General features: G+C 47.5%; 1 protein-coding gene across 6 annotated transcripts in view; it reads left to right on the top strand.

Annotated features, from left to right (window-relative positions):
- ME3 (malic enzyme 3) overlaps positions 1-21,536 on the top strand; it is a 184,531-nt gene that overhangs the window by 130,297 nt on the left and 32,698 nt on the right. For all 6 annotated transcript variants that reach the window (XM_060605418.3, XM_060605417.3, XM_060605419.3 and 3 more), the window contains one exon: positions 9,492-9,595. In XM_060605418.3, coding sequence (XP_060461401.1) covers positions 9,492-9,595 — 104 coding nt within the window. The remainder of the gene's footprint in view (positions 1-9,491; positions 9,596-21,536) is intronic.

Genomic DNA, 21,536 nt, shown 5'->3' with positions numbered 1-21,536 from the left:
CCAACATCAAGAGTCAGACACTTAACCAACTGAGCCACTCAAGCATCTCTACCCCCATTTCTAAACACGTATGAGCACTTGTACCTCCTAGCAAGGAATGATGCTTATTTGGGCTTCATCGACAGGTGGAATCAAAGGAGAGGACAGCTAGGCAGACCTTGCTAAGAGCTGGGAAATCGTGGGGCATGGGAGGTGAAGGAGGACAAGGGAAGTGGGAAGCAAGGACCCTGGTCCTGCATCACTGACAGCCAGGTGAGTCCCTGCACCCATTCTGGTACAATGAGGAACTGAACCAGAAGGTTTTTGAGTGTTCTACCTCTAAAGCTCTTCTCCACATGCCTCCCCTCCAGCCTCGGAGACAGGAGGCAGGATGGAGACACAAGCCTTAGAGTTGCTCCATAAGACCAGTCCTCAAGGTCTGCTGTATGCTGTGTGTGGTTCTCTTTCCTAGACCAGGTGCCTGGGTTTTGCTGAAATTGTCCTTTGGTCTCAACATGCATGGAATCATGTAGGCATGGATGAGTGTAGCGAACTTTAAAAAAAAAATTTTATTAGTTTTCTTTATTTTTGAGAGGGAGAGAGAGACAGAGTGCATGTGGGGGAGGGGCAGAGAGAGAGGGAAACACAGAATTGGAAGTAGGCTCCAGGCTCTGAGCTCTGAGCTGTCTGCACAGAGCCCGATGTGGGGCCTGAACCCACGAACCACGAGATCATGACCTGAGCCCAAGTTGGACGCTCAACCAACCGAGCCACCCAGGTGCCCCAAGTGTAGCAAAGTTTTAATTGTTCTTCCCATCCAATACTTCCTGCTGTGTTCCCACTGGATTTAAATTTTTTTAATGTTTATTTTTTTGAGGGAGAGAGACACAGAACACGAGCAGGGGAGGGGCAGAGAGAGAGGGAGACACAGAATCTGAAGCAGGCTCCAGGCTCTGGGCTGTCAGCGCAGAGCCCGACGTGGGGCTCAAACACACAGACCACAAGATCATGACCTGAGCTGAAGTCAGACGTTTAAACTGACTGAACCACCCAGATGCCACTCCAACTGGATTTAATTGAGACCTTTACTCACTGTCTCCTAAGAACCCGCTCCAAGCAGCATTGAGTCTGATCCTAAGACCTCTGTATCCCCTGGAAGGGTGTCAGTCGCCTGTAGCACATGCATAAGGTCCTGTGTCATTAAAGTTCCAACACCCTTGCAATGATGTGCTAAAATCTAGAGCCCCAGCTTGTAATAAACCCACCAGAAGAGATGGCAGGAAACTATGAGTAAATCATGGCCAGGCAGCTTTTCACAGACCACCCTGTTTAAGCTTGACAACCCGGAGAAATTAATTTGCCCACAAAGATCTGCTAGGAGTGACAAGGCAGGGATCCTAATCTGTATCTGCCCTCCTCTTCCCATACCACAGCTGCCTGCCTGGCTTCCTGCTGCTTTGTAAGCAAAGGTCATTTCTTGATTTTTAGAATTTTTATTACTAAGGTCACTTGAACACATTATTCAAAATCTTAAAACAGAAATGACATTTCTCCCACAATGCTACATCTATGTTTCTTTCCAGTATCTGTCTATGCATAAACATAGATGGAGTAATGTGCCTATAATTTTGTTCTGATTTTTTCAATGAATGGTATTTCATGAACACTTTCTCTCTACTTACTTAGCAAGAGTTTATTGAATGTTGAGTAGGTGTCAGGCACTGGCTAGGCATGAGGAAGATAAATGAGAGCCAGGCGTGGGTGGAATATTCTACTTGTCAGTGTTTCAATACTGCCACCTAATTGATCATTTTAATGGCTAATGTGTTACATCTCCACCAAGTGTCTGCTTCTCCCCCTGAGGCTTTAGGACTCTGAATCACTTCTCCCTCTGGGTGTGGAAGTGAGAGAGCTTCCCCTGGGTCTGCCTATTCCTGTCAGGAAGGACCAGAGTATCTCCCGCTGAGAGGGGGAAACACAAGGTGAGAGGAGGCGCTGCCCCCACAGCATGAGGTGAGAGAAAGCAGTTCCCACCCCGTGCAGTTAGACCAGTACCAGTATCTGCAATGTGCCAGGTCTTTATAGATTTTCATAGCCTTTATAGATTTTAACAGATTTTATAGATTTCAATCTCATTTAATTCTGACAGCAGCTGTATGAGATATTGTCCTCCCCCATTTTATAGATAAAGAAACTGAGACTGAAACATGTTAACTACTTACCTCAGGTACCACAGCACTGAGTGTCAGAGCTGGGAATTGAACCTGGGTATCTCTGATTCCAAAGTTGCCTTGTCCACTGTGGCACTCTTCTTCAAGGGGTCAGGCATTCATGTTATAGACTAGGTAATGAAGACTGGGAAGCAGGTGTTTCAACCAGTCAGGGTCCTGTGGACACTCAGGCGTAGGTGTGCTGATGTTATCTGCAGGGTCCTCTTGCTCCAGAGAAAGGCAAGCTCCCACCAGACCCTCTTCACAAAATTCAAGACACAAAAATCCAAAGTTACAAAGCGGCCCATATCAGGAAGACAGTGGTTTCACTCTTTCCAGATGCATTCACTATATGATGTCCCACACTACAGTTCTTTTTAAAAAAAGGAGTCAATTTGCAAGATTCCCACCCCCGGCCCAGAAGTCTTGGGGCATATCTCCCCACACCCACCCCCAGAGCAAGCCAGAGCAACAGGAGACCCCCACCCCCCGCCACACACACACACACACACACACACACACACACACACACACACACACAGCAAGCCAGAGCAACGGGAGAGAGGCTTAATTTTGCACCTTTCATCTCACATGTCAGTGCAGGGAGGGTGCTGTTGTGGGGGTCTGTAGGGTCAGGATGATGATACCATCTGTGTGTGCAGCTCTGTGAAAACCCCTGAGGCAACAGGAGCTTTAATCAGAGTCAAGGAAAACACCCCTCCATGTTTCCTGTTGAAGGAAAACATCTGCTGCCTGCAGCCCTGAAACTGAGTCACTTTTACCTGCCACCCCCAAGGAGGTTTGGAAAGATAAATATGGTGGGCAGTGATCCCATGAAAAGGGGACATCCCATGCTTAACTTCTAAAGGGACAAAGCCAGGGAGCCCCTGCCAGATAGGCCCACCTGCTCTGGGCCTCTGTCAAGGCTGTGTGTGGATTGGTTTGTACGTTTTATTTCCTACACATGCAAGGCCAGACAGCATCATGCACTGTCCACATTAGAAGGGACTGGAATGATAATTGCCCCTTAAATAACCCAGGAGTGAGGGGTGCTAACCCCCATGCAGTTGAAAATCCATATATAACTTTTGAGTCCCCCAAAACTTACTAGCCTACTATCCACAGGAAGCCTTATCAATAACATAGTCGATTAACACATACTTTGTATGTTGTATGTGTTATATACTGTATCCTTACAATGAAGTAAGCTAGAGAAAAGAAAAGAATATTAAGAAAGTCACAAGAGAGGGGCGCCTTGTGTGGCTCAGTCTGTTAAGCGTCCAACTTCAGCTCAGGTCATCATCTCGTGGTTCATGGGTTTGAACCCCGCGTCGAGCTTCATGCTGACAGCTTGGAGCCTGGAACCTGCTTCAGATTCTGTGTCTCCCTCTCTCTCTGCTCCTCCCCCACTCTTGAGCATGCACGCACTCTCAAAAAATGAATAAGCATTTAAAAAATTTTTAAAAATCACAAGAGAAAATACATGTATGGCACTGTACTGTATCGAAAAAAAAAAATCCCTGTGTAAGTGGGCCTGCACAGTCCAAATCTGTGTTGTTCAAGGGCCAAGTGTACTTGTCCTTCAAACCCCTTGTTCCACCCAGGAAGAGGGGCCTCTGAGCAGAAGTGGCTTTCCCCAGGTTTGATTCTGAGCCCAGTAGGTCCTGCAGGGCAACCCTGGGCGGGGGGGGGGGGCTTGGGGGCTTGGCTCTAAAATGGCCTCTGAGCCTTAGGAGTCTTGAGCCTCGATGGATTCTAATGGGTGGAGAGCTCCTTGGGGACACATGGGAACAGACTGTCAACAGAGCTGGGCAAACAGCCTTGGGTGTGTTACCGGACTGCTGAGGAAGCATGGGTTTGCCAACAGAGCTGGGTGTTGAAGGCCTGCTTCCGCCTCTCGAGAGCATCGTTGCTGAGGCTGATGAACAGCCAGTGTTCACCATGTGGTGCCATCAGAGGCACTCACTCCCTGTGTGCATGTGACCACTGAGGGTGCCCCTCCTGGGATCTTTGTAGCTTACCCATGGGTTTGACTGAGCAACCAGGGACACATGTGGTAGGCATAACTGCCATCCTGAGGGGGGGGGGGTGTGCTGTGTCCACGCATGAACCCAATCCCATGACCTCCCCAGACCCCCAGATGTTCTCTGGGTAACCTCTTAGCATGCCTGTTGCTACTTAAGATACATATTTTTCCAGGCCAGGAAGTTCATCTCTCTTCCAGCTTTATTTAATCCAGTACTCAGAGATATGGCAAGTGAAGAGGAGGAAACCCATTTTGTTTTCCATGACATTTTGTCTCCAAGAAACACCCAAAGTCACAGACCTAAGTGACAGAGCCTAAATTCGAACCCTGGTGTGTCTAATGCCAAAGCCAGACCAGACTGAGGGCGCTCAGAGGGAGCACCCTGACCAATACCACCCAGCCCGGCAGTGCCCTTTGCTCTGCATGCAGCACACTGCCTCCCAGCTTCAAGATCCCTTCTGCCTCTCTTGCTGGGGTTACCAGATTTAGCAAAGAAAAATATATGATGCCAATTCAATTTAAATTTCAGGTAAATAGCTAATCATATTTTGGCCTGTGTTCCATGTATGTTCCTTGCAACACTTGGGATATATTTAGGCTAAAAGAAAAAATTATTGCCTAGCTGAGATTCAAGTTGAAGTAGGCGTTCTGTATTTTTTCTGCCAATACTACCTACTGAAAACTTCTAAACACATACGTAAGGAAGTGAAGGATAGAGGAGGGGTGCAAGGAGAGAGTCCAGGTCAGTTACAGCCCCACGCCTTGCTGGCAGCCATTGTTACAGGTAAGTCACTCAGTGGGACAGAGGGCAGAATATGGACTTCTTGTTTCATGGTGTGCCAGGACAGAGTGAGTGCTCCACCCTGTGCTGTTTTGGAGAAGCCATTCCCCCTCCTGCCAAGGGAGATCCAGCTGGCTAGTGATGGGGACTCCATCACTGCTCCCCAGCCTCACCTGCAGGATGATAGCCTGACCTTCCCAGCCACTGCTGAGTTCCTTCAGAGGACCAGGCAGAGGACAAGCCCCCCCCCCAGGTCAGCTGTTCCCCCCTACATGGAATATTGGGGAGAAGGGACACTGTCATGAGGTCCAGTCAAAGCAAGGCTTAGCTGCTTTCTGGATGTGTGCGTTTGGGCAATTTCCGTAAACTGTCCACCTTCCTCATCTGTGAAATGGGGATGAGAATAGGTAAGACAGAAGGATCGAATTACTTTTGATTCAGTAGTAAATTACTTGAAAGTTCTATACAAATATTTTCAGTATTTATATTTCAGTATTATCTCCATTAGAAACTTTATTTCCAATTTTTTGCGTGTGCTTAGTTAGGAAGTATTTCAGGCATAAAACATTTTAATATAAAAGCAAAATATAAAGACTCTTCTAAAGCTTTCGTAGTCACTCAAGTCTAAGTAGTACCTCGTTATGGTTGACCTTTGATTCTAAACATAGATATACTGAAAAAGTTTTGGAAAATCCTAAAATTCTTCAGTACCTCTGGAGAATTTGCCTTGCCCCACAAACCACACACACAGCACTGAGAAACTCACTTTTCGCTGCCTGATTGTACCAGTGACTCAAATCTTCACTTTGGCAACATTACAGATTGTAACTCACTGCTGGACCCTTTAAGTCTGTATAAAAACTAAAACTGTGAGTCTTTTCTGCAGATGCTGAGAATTACACTGTTTCTATATGTGTATGCCCTTCAGGGCTGTGTGTGTGCATGTCCGTGTGTGTGTGTGTGTGTGTGTGTGTGTGTGTGTGTGTGTGTGTTTCGGATAGCTGAAATTACATCTGTGCCCTTTTATATCCTGCTCTTTTCACTTTAAATAATCTCATACACAGGGCGCCTGGGTGGCTTAGTCGGTTGAGCGTTTGATTTCGGCTCAGGTCATGATCTCACGATTCGAAGGTTCCAGCCCCGTGTTGGGTTCTGTGCTAACAGCTCAGAGCCTGGAGCCTGCTTCAAATTCTGTGTCTCCCCTTCTCTCTGCCCCTTCCCCGCTGATGCTCTATCTCTCTCCTTCAAAAATAAACATTAAAAAAAAGGTTTAAATAACCTCATTAAATAACCACATTTGTCCAGGTGGCTGCACAGTTTTAAAAACCACTAACTTTAATGACTGTCTAGCTTTCCATCAAGTCCTCATAACATTTACTTTATGGTGTGCCCTTGGCTGGATGTTTCCTGCCCCTAAGTGGCTTTTGCAGGGTCACCTTGAAGGTGGCACATGAAGGGTGGGCACCTGAATGCCCACCATCATCCTTTAGTCTAATAAACACACATGCCTGCCAGGGCAGAATCCTAAACTGTCTCAGGGAGGTATAATCTGGAGGTGAAGAGAGTGAGAGTCGAAGGATAGGCTTACCCTCTTGCTAAATGTAGAGTGTGGTGCTTGGCAGAAAGCTCTACACCTACCTTGGGTTGTGTGCACTTGGGATTGGGGTTGAGGGTTTAGGAAGGCAGATACTTCCTGCCTAGTCTTGTCTGTCCCCTACACTTTTGCATAACCACGTCTGTAGCACTATCAAGACAGTATGGGTCTAGAGCAGTGTCTTTAACAAAATAACTCCATTCTGGTGGATGTGCAAAAGAGCTGCCCGAGCTGTGTGGCTCTGTGGGGAGGACCGTGGGCTCTGGAGCCAGGCAGCCTGAGTTTGAGTCCTGACTCTTCCACTTACCAGCCTGAGGTCTGTGCACCCGATCCTCTGAGAAACAGAGGTGTGAAAGGTTTGTTGGGGAACACCCAGGAAGAATAAAGGGGGAAGCAGGAGCAGCTGGCGAGTGGGTGGGGCCTTCAGGCTACAGTGTAGATCTGACCCCCTTGAAAGGAGAGAAGGAAGGAAGGAGACCTCAGTCAGAAGACCCCAGCCTGGGTGTGTGTCTGACTTTGGCTCAGGTCATGATCTCATGGTTTGTGAGTTTGAGCCCCACATCAGGCTCTGTGCTGACAGCTCAGAGCCTGGAGCCTGCTTCGGATTCTGTGTCTCCCTCTCTCTCTGCCCCTCCCTCACTTGCACTGTCTCTATGAATTAATTAAGAAGATCCCAGTCTGCAGTGTGGTCCTGGGAAAGCCTCAGGAAGGTTGATGGAAAACCCAAGCCCTGGCTGCCTGCACAGAGGGTTGGCCCGGCATTGGCCAGGCATCTGCTGTGCGTGGCCATGGCTGGGAGCAGCCCAGAGACAGCATGGCTGCTGAAGGCTGTCCACTCAACTCCTCTTCCTCAGCAGGTTCTCTTAAGGGAGTTCTAAGCCACACACCTCTGTGCATGTCCCACCTCTTAGGGGAGAATTGCATACTTAGAATGTTCCTTAGCATGTGGCACATATGAAGCGCTGTGAAAGTTAAAGCTGCTGTCATCACTTTATGGCGTATGTTAAAACTCACAAAGCTCTCTCACAGACATTATTTCTTTTAATCATCATAAGCACACTTTCCAGCTGGCGTCTCATTCCCTTTTGACAAATGAGAAGACAGGTCCAAGGGGTCCTGTGATTTGCCCAAGCTCACGGCTAGTCTGTGATGGGGGTCAGATTTGGGGCGGGGGGGGGGAGCTTCCATTTGAGGGCAGGGCTGTGGGGTCCTTATCTCTGCATCCTACAATGCAGAGATGAGCGTAACATGATGCTTATCCTCAAAGAGCTCATAGTTTTGGTGCTGCAGACACAAAACTTCTGGAGACGCTCACACACAGAATCACTTACTGTTTCCTGAATATACCAGGCACTTTTCCCTCCTTCTGCCTCCAGCCCCCAGCCCTTCCCTATGCTGACTCCACCTGAAGAGCCCAGCCTACCTGTCAAAATCTGCCCATCTTTGTTTTGTTTTTTGAGAGAGCGTGCAAGCACGTGAGTGGGAAAGGGGCAGAGAGAGAGAGAGGGGGACGGAGGATGTGACACTGACAGCAGCGAGCCTGACGTGGGGCTTGAACCCACAAACTGTGAGATCGTGACCTGAGCAGAAGCCAGATGCTGAACCCACTGAGCCACCCAGGCACCCCACTGTGTCTTTTAATGCTCAACTATTTCCCCCATGACAGTCACCGCCTATCCCCCAGTGGGAATTACTTTACTCCTTCCCTGTGCTTCCATGTGCCAGACTTAGTGCCAAAACAGTGTCACTCTTCACTGTAGTAGAGTTTGTTTACTCATGAGCCCCCTGCAGTAGCCGGTGAGCACCTTGAAGGCAACAACCACTCCTTACTCATTTACAGACCCCAGGAGGGCCCAGTGTCAGCAGTAACAGACCGGCAGTAAATGTGCATGATCGGGTCCACTGATTGTGTAGGGTGTGTGTGTGAGGGGTTAGAGAAGAGGTGGGAAGTTGGCCAGTGGCAGACACAGAAGATAACCAGAGTGTGTGAGGGCTGTGACAGAAAGAGCTGCAAGAGGTGGAATGGGGGGACCCCTAACACAGGAGGTATTCCGCAGGGGGACATCTTTCTTGAGCGGAAATGTCTGGTTGTATCATTGTATCCTTGTACCCTCAGGGACTAGCACAGTGCCAGGCACGTGGTAGGTATTCAGTGAGATTTCTTTTGAATGAATAAAGTGTTTTCTAATTTGAATTCAGATCTGTGACTTTGGACGAGACCCAATACCTCAATCCAGATGCTGTCTAGAGCCCCAAATAGACGTTTGGCAGTGTTTAGAGACATTTTTTCTTGTCATAACTGGGGGTGCTACTGACTTCTAATGGATAGAGGCCAGAGATGCTGCTAAATATTCTACAATGTGCAGATCCGCCCTCTCATCAAAGAATTCCAAGCCAAAATGTCAATAGTGCCAGTATTGGGAAACCTTGAAATAAACCCAGAGCAGGGGCACCTGGGTGGCTCAGTCAGTTAAGTGTCTGGCTCTTGATTTCAGCTCAGGTCAGATCTAATGGTTCATGAGTTTGAGCCCCACGTCTGGCTCTGCACTTACAGCACAGAGCCTGTTTGGGCTCTGTCCCTCCCTGGCTCGTTCTCTCCCTCTCCCTCTCTCAAAATAAATAAACATTTTTTTTTAATTAAAAAAAAAACCAGAGCACCTGCAGCCAGGGGTTGGAAGACCACGTCTGAGAGAGGATTTTCTGTGTCAAAGCATCCTTGTTTCCTAACATTGGAACCACCTAGGAGTCCCAAGTCAGTCAGTGGCCTAGCCTCCAGACCCTTCTAGGGATGACACCTGGCGAGGCAGGTCGGGCAGCCAGCGTCCAGCTCCCTCCGCCCCCTCTCCCTGGTCCTTCCCACTAAACCAGGGCAGTTGAACAAACAGATGCTGTCTTCTCCAGGAGCTGCTCAGAGACCCTCTGTACATTGGGTTGAAACACCAGCGTGTGCGTGGGAAGGAGTACGATGACCTGCTGGACGAGTTCATGCAGGCTGTGACAGACAAGTAAGTGGGTCAGCCTATTCCTTTTGAAAAAGGACTCTTGGGAGATGGTCTGGATCAGGCCAACACTGTATCTGACTGTTCAGCAGTTGCACAAACAAGAGGCAGGAGATGCATGCTTTTCTGAGTGTTCTGAAAGTTGCAACTTGACCCCGTGTATTTGGAAGACTCAAAGCCATTGGGTTTGTTCCGTGGGAGACTGTTTGAGAACAGAGGGGAGAGAGAAGAGGGTTGATGACTGAGAGCCTAAGTGCCCGATGTCCCAGAAAGAAAACCCCTTTGCTGAGCTGTTCTGGGCCCTTGGCATGAACAGGGATATAGTGAGCGGTGGAGAAAAGAAGTGTGCCCTTCTGACAGACTGGCTTGGGAAGGCAGTTTGCCACATCAGCCGTCATTTCTACCTGTACGTGAGGACCAGGCAGCATTAATGAACCACCATAGCAGGTCACACGGCTATGGGCCTGCAGGATTTATGAGGTGTCATCTGTGCTCTGGGGTATGTGATATCGGTGGCTTCAGCCCCCCTCACCTGCCCCCTCTGTGTGCCATCATGGCCACCCACACGCCCTGCTGTGGCTGGTATGGTCCTGGGATGGAGTTCTGGAAATAGCCTCTCCACCCACCCATGTATAGTCTGACAGGCAAGTCAGTCAAGACAGTTTCAGCAGCTGGGCAGACCCCTGCAGACCCCGCAGGTCCCCCAGTCACTTGAGAACCTCCAGCCTTTGTTGCTGTCCCAAGAGTGTCCAGGTCATGGCAGAGCTGGACTGGGCATCTGGGGCAAAGTACTCCCTTGCCTGTGCTCAGCTGCTCAGAGCAAAGCAGTGGGCTGGGAAGAGAGCTGCTCTGGCCTCTGCAGCTTTGGGGGCAGGAAAACTAGATCTGACTCTTGACCCCATCTCCTCTAGGTCTGTGACGTCATTGAGTAGGTTCCTGAGCTTTTAACTTTCCTCATCTGGTCTCCCTATTGGGATAAGATGCAAGCATTTTATTGTTGTGGTTTTTGTTTTTTAAGATGAAAGAAAATAATACTGTAATTATATGGAATATGAATGATCCTGTAGAAAAGCAGAAATTAGTAATGGAGTGTGGGGTCAGGGGGGTGGGGTCCAAAGTTCCCAAGTAAGCAAGAGGGTGAGAGTCTGGTGCACACCTGAAGAGCTTACCTTTAGATGGGCGCACAGATGCTCATCCACAGGGACAGAGAGGCACAGTCATGGGTAGGTGGGTAGATGTGGTGGGGGCTGGGGATGGAAGGTCCACTAACAGAGGACAAGGTCATCCACAGAGAGTAAGGATAGGGCAGAGGTGGAGGTTTAAGGCTAGAGAAGGTATGACCTGAAATGTCCAAACGTGAGGATGCTTGCTGGACAGCCCTATGGCCCCCCACAGATCACTAGTCATGAATTTAACCTATTTCTGTGTTTTTTTTTCCTCTGGCTAGTTTCAGCTATCTGGATGCAGAACAGGAAGAGGCAGAAAGTAGGATTTAACCAAGATTGGATTTTGATAGGCAAGAGAGAAAAAGAGAACTGTGAGTGTATTCAAGGGGGTGATTATAATGATGTGTCCTGAGGTCTATGCTAAGAAGGGACATGAGGACATGGCAGGGGCAGAGGAGAATAGGGGACAGTGACATGATCAAGGGATGGTAAGTCCTAATGGGGCTTAAGAATTATTGAGGTAGGTAAAAGATCAAATGAGCTGGCCACAAAGGAGGTGGTAATCAGAAAGCTAGGTGCTCACAACTGAGATTATAGAGGAAGTGCTTCTATTGAGATATAACCACCAGAGCACCTGGGGGTCAAGTGCATTAATAGAGGCATAGTGTCTAGAACAAGAGAGGTGAATGTCCCAGCTCATTCTCCCCCTTTCAGGCCATCCTGAACACCAGATTCGGTTCTGGACAAGACACTTAAGGGTCATAACTTACCTGAAGTGCCTTTGGAGAACAGTAACCATGACAGTGAGGGGGGGTTTCAAAGGCTTAGCCTGGTGGGGAGGGGGCTTAGGGGCTGCTTTGTCAGTATCAGGGTGAGGTACACCTCCAGATAGCTGAAAGCAATTGTTCCAGAAGAGGGCTCAACTTGTTTCTGTATACCCACCTAGAGAGGAACCAATTGGTAGAATGCCAAAAGAGGCAGTTTTCAGCTCAAAAGAAATTAGAAGTATCCCATGGTGCACTAGACTGTCTGTGGGAATGAGTTCCTTGTCACAGAACAGGTTCAAGAGTAGATTATAGGTGATGTGATTATAGGAGGAAATTTAAGCATCAGAGACTCTTTTTTAAGATGTTTCCTACCCTGTATTACTTTTGGACTACATAAGATTCCTGCATGGCTGGCAGGATAGGTAATACTGTTGTCATTTTATGGAAGAGGACACTGAGGCCCCGAGAGGCTAAGGAACCTGTCTTAGGTCCCACAGTGTCGGGCAGGACTGCAGGCTGAACCTGGGTCTGCTGCTCCAAAACCAGACTGCTTTCCACAGTGCAGTTACCTGCAGAGGAAGAGAAGGGAATGGAAGGGGCTTGGAGAGCCCGGTTTCTGCTTCCTGTTTCCAGGGCCTACTGCTTATCTGATGAGTCAGAAGTCGTTCCTCGATTCCCCAGAGAGAAGTCTTGCTATGCGTGTGAGAAGGTTAGATAAACGAGGATATAAGAGGCTCTTCCATTTATCATCAGAATCAGCTCACAGTCTCAGACATGCAGGCAGTCAGGGTGGGGGGCTGGGGAGGGGCGTGCGTCAGCCAAGAGGAATGTGTCCTCAAGTGGAGATGGTGATGAGTTGACAGTTGCTTGTTTTGACTCTCTAATAAGCTAAAGCAGATGTTTCTGTGGATACTGTAGGTGGGAAATGAGCTGGTCTCCCCAGGCACTCTGGGGAATATAGTAGCCCCGAGATCGGATGCCCGGATGGGGGGTGAGTCAGCAGCCCTGAAACCAAACACAGAGTATTTTAAGAAAGAACTTTGGGAAATGTTGACTCCTGCCTTCAACTTCCTTGTCTTTTTCCAAACATCCTGCTAATGAAAAGCCCCTATCCCCTGATGGGGGTGTATCTTAAGGTTTTTTTGGCCTTAAAGAGTCGCTGTAGCTCAGTTACTATCCTGGGGTTTGGCCACTGGGGAGGAGGACCCTCCAGGGTAGAAGGAATCTCAGCAGTAAATATCTATCAGTGGGCTGCTCAAAGCTGAGACATAGCCTGCCACTCCAGTAGGGAACACTAGTCATTCCATCCTCCCTGCTCTCTCTGCAACACTGTGGGACCCAGAACACTGCACCTGAGAGACGCATTTGCCCCGGTGGTTTCCACTTACATGTTTGGTTACTTACAGTAGAATGGATGGGAATGGTCTGTTTTAAGTTTGCACCTGTAGCCCTGGCCCCATCTGATGCTTGGACAGAGTTTGTGGTCAGCAGCCGTGTCAGCCTTTTGACGGGCTTGGGAGGGAAACCACCCCCTTTCTCTGTAGCTCCCAACTCTAAACTAGAGGTTTCTAAGATGTTGAGAGGAGCGATAAAGAAGAAGACAAATGAGAGTTTAAAAAAACAGTAACAACAACAAACCTTTTTTTATGTTTATTGATTTTTGAGAAAGAGAGAAACAGAATGCAAGCAGGAGAGGGGCAGAGAGAGGGAGACACAGAATCTGAAGCAGGCTCCGGGCTCTGAGCTGTCAGCACAGAGCCCAACATGGGGCTTGAACTCATGGACTGCGAGATCATGACCTGAGCCGAAGTCGGACGCTTAACTGACTGAGCCACCCAGATGCCCCTTGACTTAAAAAAAATTTGTGCTTTTTAGTTCAAGAAAATTTTCTTTTTGAGTCTCTTCAGCTTTCTGTCTCTGGTTCTCTCTTTCAGTCTCTCTCTCTTTCTGTCTTTGTCTTCTCTCAGCCCCTCTCTCTCTCACACACACAATCCTACAATTGATACCTGAGGCCACACCATAGCGGGACTGGCACAATAAAATTTCTACCACATTCCACTACTTAAAGCAAATTATAGATCCATACCAGATTCCAAGGGAGGAGATAACACAGGACAAAAATACCAGGAGTCATGGTTCATTGGGGAGCATCGTCCCCTTGCATAACTGAACATCTCTTTGTGTGCATTTCTTAATACAAAAATGAGAAACAGAAACTTTCCCAAGAAGCAAAAATCACTAAACTGCCTTGAGATTACCCCACCAGTTCTGACATCTAGCCCCCCTGTACTGTGCTCTTGGAGCTGGAAAGAAGCCTTTGATGGCCTCACCTGCCACCATCTCAGCTCCACTCACACTTGCCTTGCTCTTCCTTCCATGTGTCATTTTGTTAGAGCCGCATGCAGAGCCTTCATGCTTCCTTCCCCAGTCATGAATGTGCTTCCATTTGGATGGCTCTTTCCTTCTCATCATTCAGGCTCAGAGATGGATCCCCACACCCACACAGCAGGGTCAAGTGCTGAGACCCGTTCCAGGCAGTATGTTGGCACCGACAGTCCTGCAGAAGACTGGGAGCCTTCAGTGGCTGACGCTCTCAGTGAAGAAGAAACAGGCTGTGCTCAGCAAGCCTGACAAACGACAAGGTGCTTGTGAGGGGGAAGAATGTTTGGAAGAAACCAAAACCTTAAGCCTTCACCACATGTGATTTGGAGTCCACATTTATAACATACACAAGGTTAAGAGATGAGTACAAAATATTTTCCCCTGCCAGTGATACAGCTGGGGAACCTGGCAGAAGGAAAAGTAGAGGCGCCTGGGTGGCTCAGTCGTTTGAGCATCCAACTCTTGGTTTCTGCTCAGGTCATGATCTCATGGTTTGTGGGGTTGAGCCCCATGTCAGGGTCAGCACTGAGGGCACAGAGTCTGGGAGTCTTCCTCTCTCCCTCTCTCTGCCCCTCTTTCTCTTTCTCTTTCTCTCTCTCTGTCTCAAAAATAAATTAAAAAAAAATTTTTTAACGTTTATTTATTTTTGAGACAGAGAGAGACAGAGCATGAACAGGGGAGGGGCAGAGAGAGAGGGAGACACAGAATCTGAAACAGGCTCCAGGCTCTGAGCTGTCAGCACAGAGCCCGACGCGGGGCTCGAACTCACGGACCGCGAGATCATGACCTGAGCCGAAGTCGGACGCTTAACCGACCAAGCCACCCAGGCACCCCCCAAAAAATTTTTTTTTAGTTAAAAGAAGGAAAAGTAAAACTTCTCTATAGGGACACTCCCACGAGCCATGCTGTGTGGAATTCCTTGAGGGGAAAGTAGCTCCCCAATGAAAATAAATTCATGCTTCACAATAATCCACATGGAAACAGTCCACACTGTGGGAAAATCATATATACAGCTAATAGAAGACTTAGAACCCCAGAAAAATGAATTATCCTCAGAAAGATTGTAAAGCAGCTTTACTTAAATGTATTAAGGAGATAATTTTCACAAGAATGATGTAATGAGGAAAGTACCCAACGCTTGGGGAAAAAAAAGAAAAAACGCAAGCAAATTTGAAAAGGAACCAAAACAAAACAAAAGCCTCCTGCAAATGAAAAACAGAGTCCTGGAAATCCAGCAGAGTATGCTAGTATTAGGGCAGGACACCTTCAGAAATCCCAAGCCCTCAAAAAGTACTACCTGTGGGGGGTGAATGGGTGACTCAGTCAGTTAAGCGTCCAACTTCAGGTCATGATCTCGTGGTTTGTGACTTCGAGCCCCACATCGGGTTCTGTGCTGATAGCACAGAGGTTGGAGCCTGCTTCAGACTGTAGGTCTCTCTCTCTCTCTCTCTCTCTCTGTCTCTCTCTCTCTCTCTCTGCCTGCCCCCCTGCTCATGCTCTCTCTCTCACTCTCAAAAATAATATATAAACATTAAAAAAAAGTACTACCTGGGGGTATTTCAGGCACTCTCCATTCCTATACCTGATTATCCAGAAAGGAAATGGGACACCAACGTGTTTTATCAGGAAAGATTTTTTCTGAGCCACTACTCATGAAACGAGCATTTCGCAAAGAAAAGAAAGGATGGATAAGCCCAGAGCCCCCAAGTCCAAGCCTCATCTCTCCATGCCAGAGGGGATATAGCAATTCCAAACAATCCCATAGCACAGTACATTACTAATTCTCATTTTCTCTCTCTTTTTCTCTGTATTGTGTTCATTCACACACGGTTTTTTCTTATTCTATCAGATTTATTTTATTAGGCTTAACCAGATTGTTTTTTCATAAGTTAGATAACTGGTAAAAATTCTGAAAAACAAATGATTTCATCAAGTGTTTTCTAAAAAGAAAAAACTATCTGGATGCTTCTACAGCAAGCTGTGAACAGTGACTACAGTTAAGGGATGCAGTTGCCAGGGGTGTTTTCTTTCCAAGGCATCCATTTCTGTAACATTTGATTGTGCACAGGCATCTATTTTGTGATTAGAAAAAATAATGAATTGTTTTATAATGAGTTAAGCAGCTGATTGTTGCCCAGAAATAGTTCCTTATGTAAAAAAACAAACAAACAGTCCACTAAAGAAAGAAAGAAGCAAGCAACAATCTCACTCTTCTCCCTTTGGTGAATTCAATGCTAGGCTAACCTAGGCTCTTCTAGACAACAAAGCAACTCACTTACATTAAGTCATTTACTACAATAGTCCTATTAAGTAGATAACAATTATTGTCCTGTCCCACTAAAATAGAAATTCCAAGGGAGGGATCTTTGACTCTTCTGTTCACTGCTACCTCTCAAGCACCCAGAACAATGCTGACTATGCTGTGGATTTTCAATAAACATGTGCTGAATGCACAGTTTACATATGAGGAAACCGAGGCACAGAAAGGTTAGGGAGCGTGTCCAAGATCACACATCCGGTAAATGGTGGAGCCAAGCTGTGAACTGAAGTGGTCTAACTCCAGAACCCACCCTCTAACTTGGATACTTTCTATTTCTGTTATTTTACATGAAAGACCGTTCAACATAATCCAGACACCTTCTTGATATGGTCGTCAAGGAAGATAAATGGGAGGAAGGTCTTTTGGAAACTATCCTACTTAGCATACTCATGTCTTTTCTCTCCGGCTTGTTCTAGGGCATGGTTAGTGCCCCACCCATCCTCACCAGAAGGGGGGCTCTGGAGGAACCAGCCATCAACTCTCATTTTCAAAACTCCATAGCTACCAGCAGTGAGGGAAGCACCTTCTTTGTTTTTTATTTTTTATTGAGATATAATTGACCTATAGTGTCCATTTAGGGTAAACAACCTGTTGATTGTATGTGTGTGTATGTGTGTGTGTGTGTGTGTGTGTGTGTATTGAAGTATGCACCATAGGGTTAGCTATCACATCACTTAATTATCATTTCTTTTTTGTGATGGGAAAATTCTCCAGCATCTGGGTCAGTTATCTGGCACTTCTTGATTCTTTCTTCTTTAATGGTGGTCCTGTTGCCCCATCACTCACCAGAGCTGGGTGCCCCCTCCAGGGTTTTTCGTAAAGTACAAGTCTACCTCATGCACTCAGCCCCCAAGGGAAAAGCTGAGGCTCTTTGGCTCTAAGCTTCTCCCGGTGGTTTTAAGATGATACAAACAAAGGAAAAGCATGTGACATCTGGACTACAAAGAAAGTTTCAAGATTTCATCTTAATTTTAAGAGCATAATTGTTCACTCCCAGCCCTGATAATAATGTTTCAAGGGAGTGTTCCCTTTCTGAGTCGTTCTCAGCAGAGATAGTCACTACTCAGTATTTTCACATATACTGAATTTTAGGATGCCTTCTGCAGTTCAATCTATGTCTTCCCTCATTTTCCCATTTCCCTCCCTAGGACTGTAATCCCACAGTCTTAGAACCCCAGAACAAGAAACAACCTGTTCACTTGATCCAAGTCTGGCACTTCATAAGTGGGGAAACTGAGACCCAGGAAGAACATTATTTCCCTGTGGTCATACAATGATAAAAGCAGTGGGAAATTAAGGGGAACCTCTCCAGTTGTTTCCTCTCCTTCACTTAATTTATGAAATTTCTTCCACATTTCCTTTCTTCAGCCTTTATCATTTCCTTCTCTGTGCCCCAGAGTATGGCCAGTACAAAGTGCAGACCCATCCCAAAGAAGTCAGTTCTTCCTAAGATTGTAACATGGACACATAAAATAATCAGAAAAATAGTCCAAGGCAGCACCTGTTTATTTATTCATGTATTTATCTGTATATTCATTCAGAGGAAACATTTATTGAACATAGTGGTAAGTCAGAAATATCCTTTGCTCTGAAAGAGTTTATAATCAACTAGGGAAAAAAAGAAAGATGCTCAAATAATTACTATTGAGTTGTATAGATTTAATGTGTGCCTATTTAATGGCCCTGCCTGCAGTGTCCTTCAAGGCTGGTAGGGGGAATACAGTGGTCAGAGCACTTGGGACGTTTGGTTGGATTTAAAAGTTATGGCCTTCTTCCCAGAAAAGAGCTAGCAACTCACTTTTACAGAGCACCTACTCCGTGCTGGGGTGCTTTACATTTAATTATCACAGCAACCTTGAGGGATAGAGAAACTGAGGCTCAGAGAGGTCAAGTAACTTGTCCAAAATCACCCGGCTAGAAATTAACAAGAGTTTGGGCTCACCTCAAACCTATATGACTCCAAAACCTGAGGTCATTTACTACTGACCCTCTGCTGCCTGCTCTCCCCTCCTGGCTGGGAATGTCTTCCACTAGTGGCCTTATTTGTGTTGACCCTCGAGTTCAAGGGAATGGCCTGAACTAAGGTGACACAGAGATACCTTGCTGTGGTCTCAGAGGAGCGCGTGGCTCCAAGGGGAGCTGATGTCATACCGATGTGTACAGTGGGGCACTCCTGTGGAGGGACTGTTCTCTGGCTTTCAGTCATTCCTGCTTCCATGTGTTCATGACACTTACTGAGCCAGGCAAGCACAGGGCACCGGGCACACAGTAGCATGTTTGTTGGGTCTTCTAACACGGGTATCTGAAGCTGACTTGTCCAGAGCTGGAAGCAGGAAAGGGGGTCCGTGCTCCTTCTTCAGCTTTTGTGTCAAACAATGGCAAATAAGACTTTTCCCCTGTCCTCAAGGACACTGCTTCATGCTGCTTTGATCTCGTCTGTCCCCTAACCTAGCTTAGTCTTTCCTGGAGGGGGGACCTCCCCAGCTGTGCCTCACTTCCATCCAGAAAGCCCACAAACACAGACTGGGATTTCCACCCCCAACTAACTGTCATAATTAGGGTAGAATTTAGCCAGGTCTATGAGAGGCAGTTGAGACTCTTAGAAGGTTGGAGCTGTGACTGCAGGGCGGACTGTATGGTACAGGTGATAGAGTAGTACACCTGCAGAGAGAGATCGGAATGAGCCACACTAATCAGAGAAGCTTCATGGAACATCAGCAGCTTTATGACAACTAAAATGTACAGCCTGTGGGCAGACCAGAGCTGGTGGAAATGCTGACACCCCCGAGCTGGCCAGCAATTTGGTTGCTGGGAAAAGTGCACAGGCTTTCTGAGCAGAAGGTTAAGGAGTGAGATGCTGTGCCCTAGAAGAGAAATCCAGTACTGACCTTTAAGAGGTCAAGAGGTCAGCAGATCAGCCACCATCCTCTTTCCACACTGGGATTTCTGGCGCCATTTATGTGCTTGCCCAGGAACTCAGACAAACTGGGAAATTGAGGAGGAAATGCAAATAGTTCCAGAAGTGTTTTCTGTCTGGCCAGGGGTGGCCATCAGAGCAGTGACTGAGGAATTGCCACATTATTCTGGTACTTTTGCTTAGAAAATCACTGCTTCCTGTGACTGTCTTGTTACTTGATGGGAATTTTCCCCATTAGGCCAGAATGCCAGCTATAGGAGCCCGCCAGTCTGGCTGCCAGAGCCCAGCACACCGGGGGGATCTCCCGGTGCCAGACCTAGGAAGGGAAGGACCTTAGAGGTCCGCCCGCACCTCCTGGCTGGAATCCCTTCCACAACTTCCGTGCCAAGTGGCATTTCAGTGACTACAGAATCCCTTCCAGTGATCCAGCGCTTGAAATCTCTACCTTATATATCACTGGAATTTGTGTCTTGCTGACTTCCACCTGTTGGCTCTACTTTTTCCTCCAAGGCCACATAAAATAAGTCTACTATATTATTCCTTGTCCACAGAATAGGCCTTCAAGTCTTTGAAGAAAATCATTATGCCTCATTCCCCTTAGCTTTCTCTTTTCCAGGCTCAGTATTCCCACCTTCTCCAATCCATGGTTTCCAGTTTCCTCACCTACAGGATAGTTTCCCCATCATGCTTGTGAATCCCTTCCCAACTCCTGCCCCAGCAGAGTGAGTCATTCCCTCAGGCATATCTGTGGTGGGGCTGTGGTGTGAGGGCTTTGTGTCCACCCTTCCACTGGCTGCAAGGTCCTGGAGGGAGGGACCATGTCTTCTCCAGGCTCTAACTGGACTCTGGCTCCTACCTCCCCCATTTCCCTGGGACCTCCCCCATCACTCCTCTCTCACCTCTCCTCCACGCTATCTCCCTTACTTCATAGGGACAGCCCCATCTCAAAAATTAATCTGTCTTGGGGCACCTGTGTGGCTCAGTTGGTAAGTGTCCAACTCTTAATTTCAGCTCAGGTCATGATCTCATGGTTTATGGGATCAAGCCCTGTGTCCAGCTCTGTACTGACAGCACAGAGCCTGCTTGGGATTCTCCCTCTGTCTCTGCCTCTCCCCTGCTCTCCCTTTCTCTCTCTCTCACACCTCCCCCTCCCCAAATAAATAAACATTTTTAAAAAATGAATCCTTCAGTCCCTCATCCCCCAAAGGCTGTCATCCTTTCCCTACTTCATAGCCAACCTTCTTGAAATTCATAATCACTGACATTTCCTCCCCATTTATCTTTCAGCCCTCTGCAGACTGATCCCCCTCCACCACTCTCGTACAGGTAGTCTGGAAGAGGTCATGAATGACCATCTAAACGCCAGCTCCCACAGACACTTTGAGATCCCCTTCTCACTTGACATTCTGGCGACATCTGACACTCCTGACCACGGCCTGTCACGTGGCTCCTATGGCAGCTGCTGTGCTATCTCCCCCGACTACCTCCCTTCCTCCCCAAGCCCCACCCAGGCTCCAGCTCTGTTTATTTTCGTGCAGCCCCCGGAAGGCCCCCTCCTCTCATTCCACATGCATGTGCCTGAGACACCTTTCTTCCTCCCCTGCCCCACCGCAGTCTGCCGGTGAACCTCTGCTCCTCCTTCGGGCCACACCTGCGAAGCCCTCACTGCCTTTCCCTCCAGCAGAGCTGCCTGCTCCCTTGGAGGCCTCCCACATACCTAGCATGTACCTTTACCATTACCCTCGCCACAGTGTGCTGCAACTGCTTTATCTTCTTGCGTCCCCATCAGACTGTGAGATCCTTGCATTTGCCCCTATAATCTGGTAACGTACGGTGGTCCCTTGTTCACCGTGGGCACTTAGACATGTTTGCTAAATTGAATTCTTATGTCATACCTAGGATGGTTCCTGACACAAAGAGAATACCCTGCTGGATACATTTCTTTAGTAATTGAAGCTGAAATGTCAATAAATAGTTGCGATGCAATGTGGTACATAGGCTGTGATAAAGATCTACCCAGAGTGTCATGGCAGTCCAGAGAGGAAGAGAATTAGTACTACCCTGAGAATAGGGAAAGCAACATGACAAGAAAGCCTTCCCAGAAGAGGTGACATTTAAGCTGGGCCTTACAGTTTGAGTACGAGTTGGCCTGGGTGAGAGGGGGCCTGCTAGGCCCTTGAGCAAAAACACAGAGCTGTTCAAGGACCCACAATAATTGAAAGACAGCAGGATGTGTCTAGGGCATGGGAAGACATGGGCAGTGTTCAGGCATTAAGGTTGGGGCCAAAGTGAATACCAGCCAAGGAGTTTGGACATAATCCCAAGGGCGGTGGGAGCCCCATATGGATTTTCAAAAACTAAGTGTTCTGCACAGATTTGTGCTTAGAAAGATAGG

This window comes from Panthera onca, chromosome D1 (assembly GCF_046562875.1).
Source record: "Panthera onca isolate mPanOnc1 chromosome D1, mPanOnc1 haplotype 2, whole genome shotgun sequence".
NCBI classification, from domain to species: Eukaryota; Metazoa; Chordata; class Mammalia; order Carnivora; family Felidae; genus Panthera; species Panthera onca.
The sequence above is the reverse complement of the archived record's forward strand: the minus strand, read 5'-3'. Positions and strand labels throughout refer to the sequence as shown.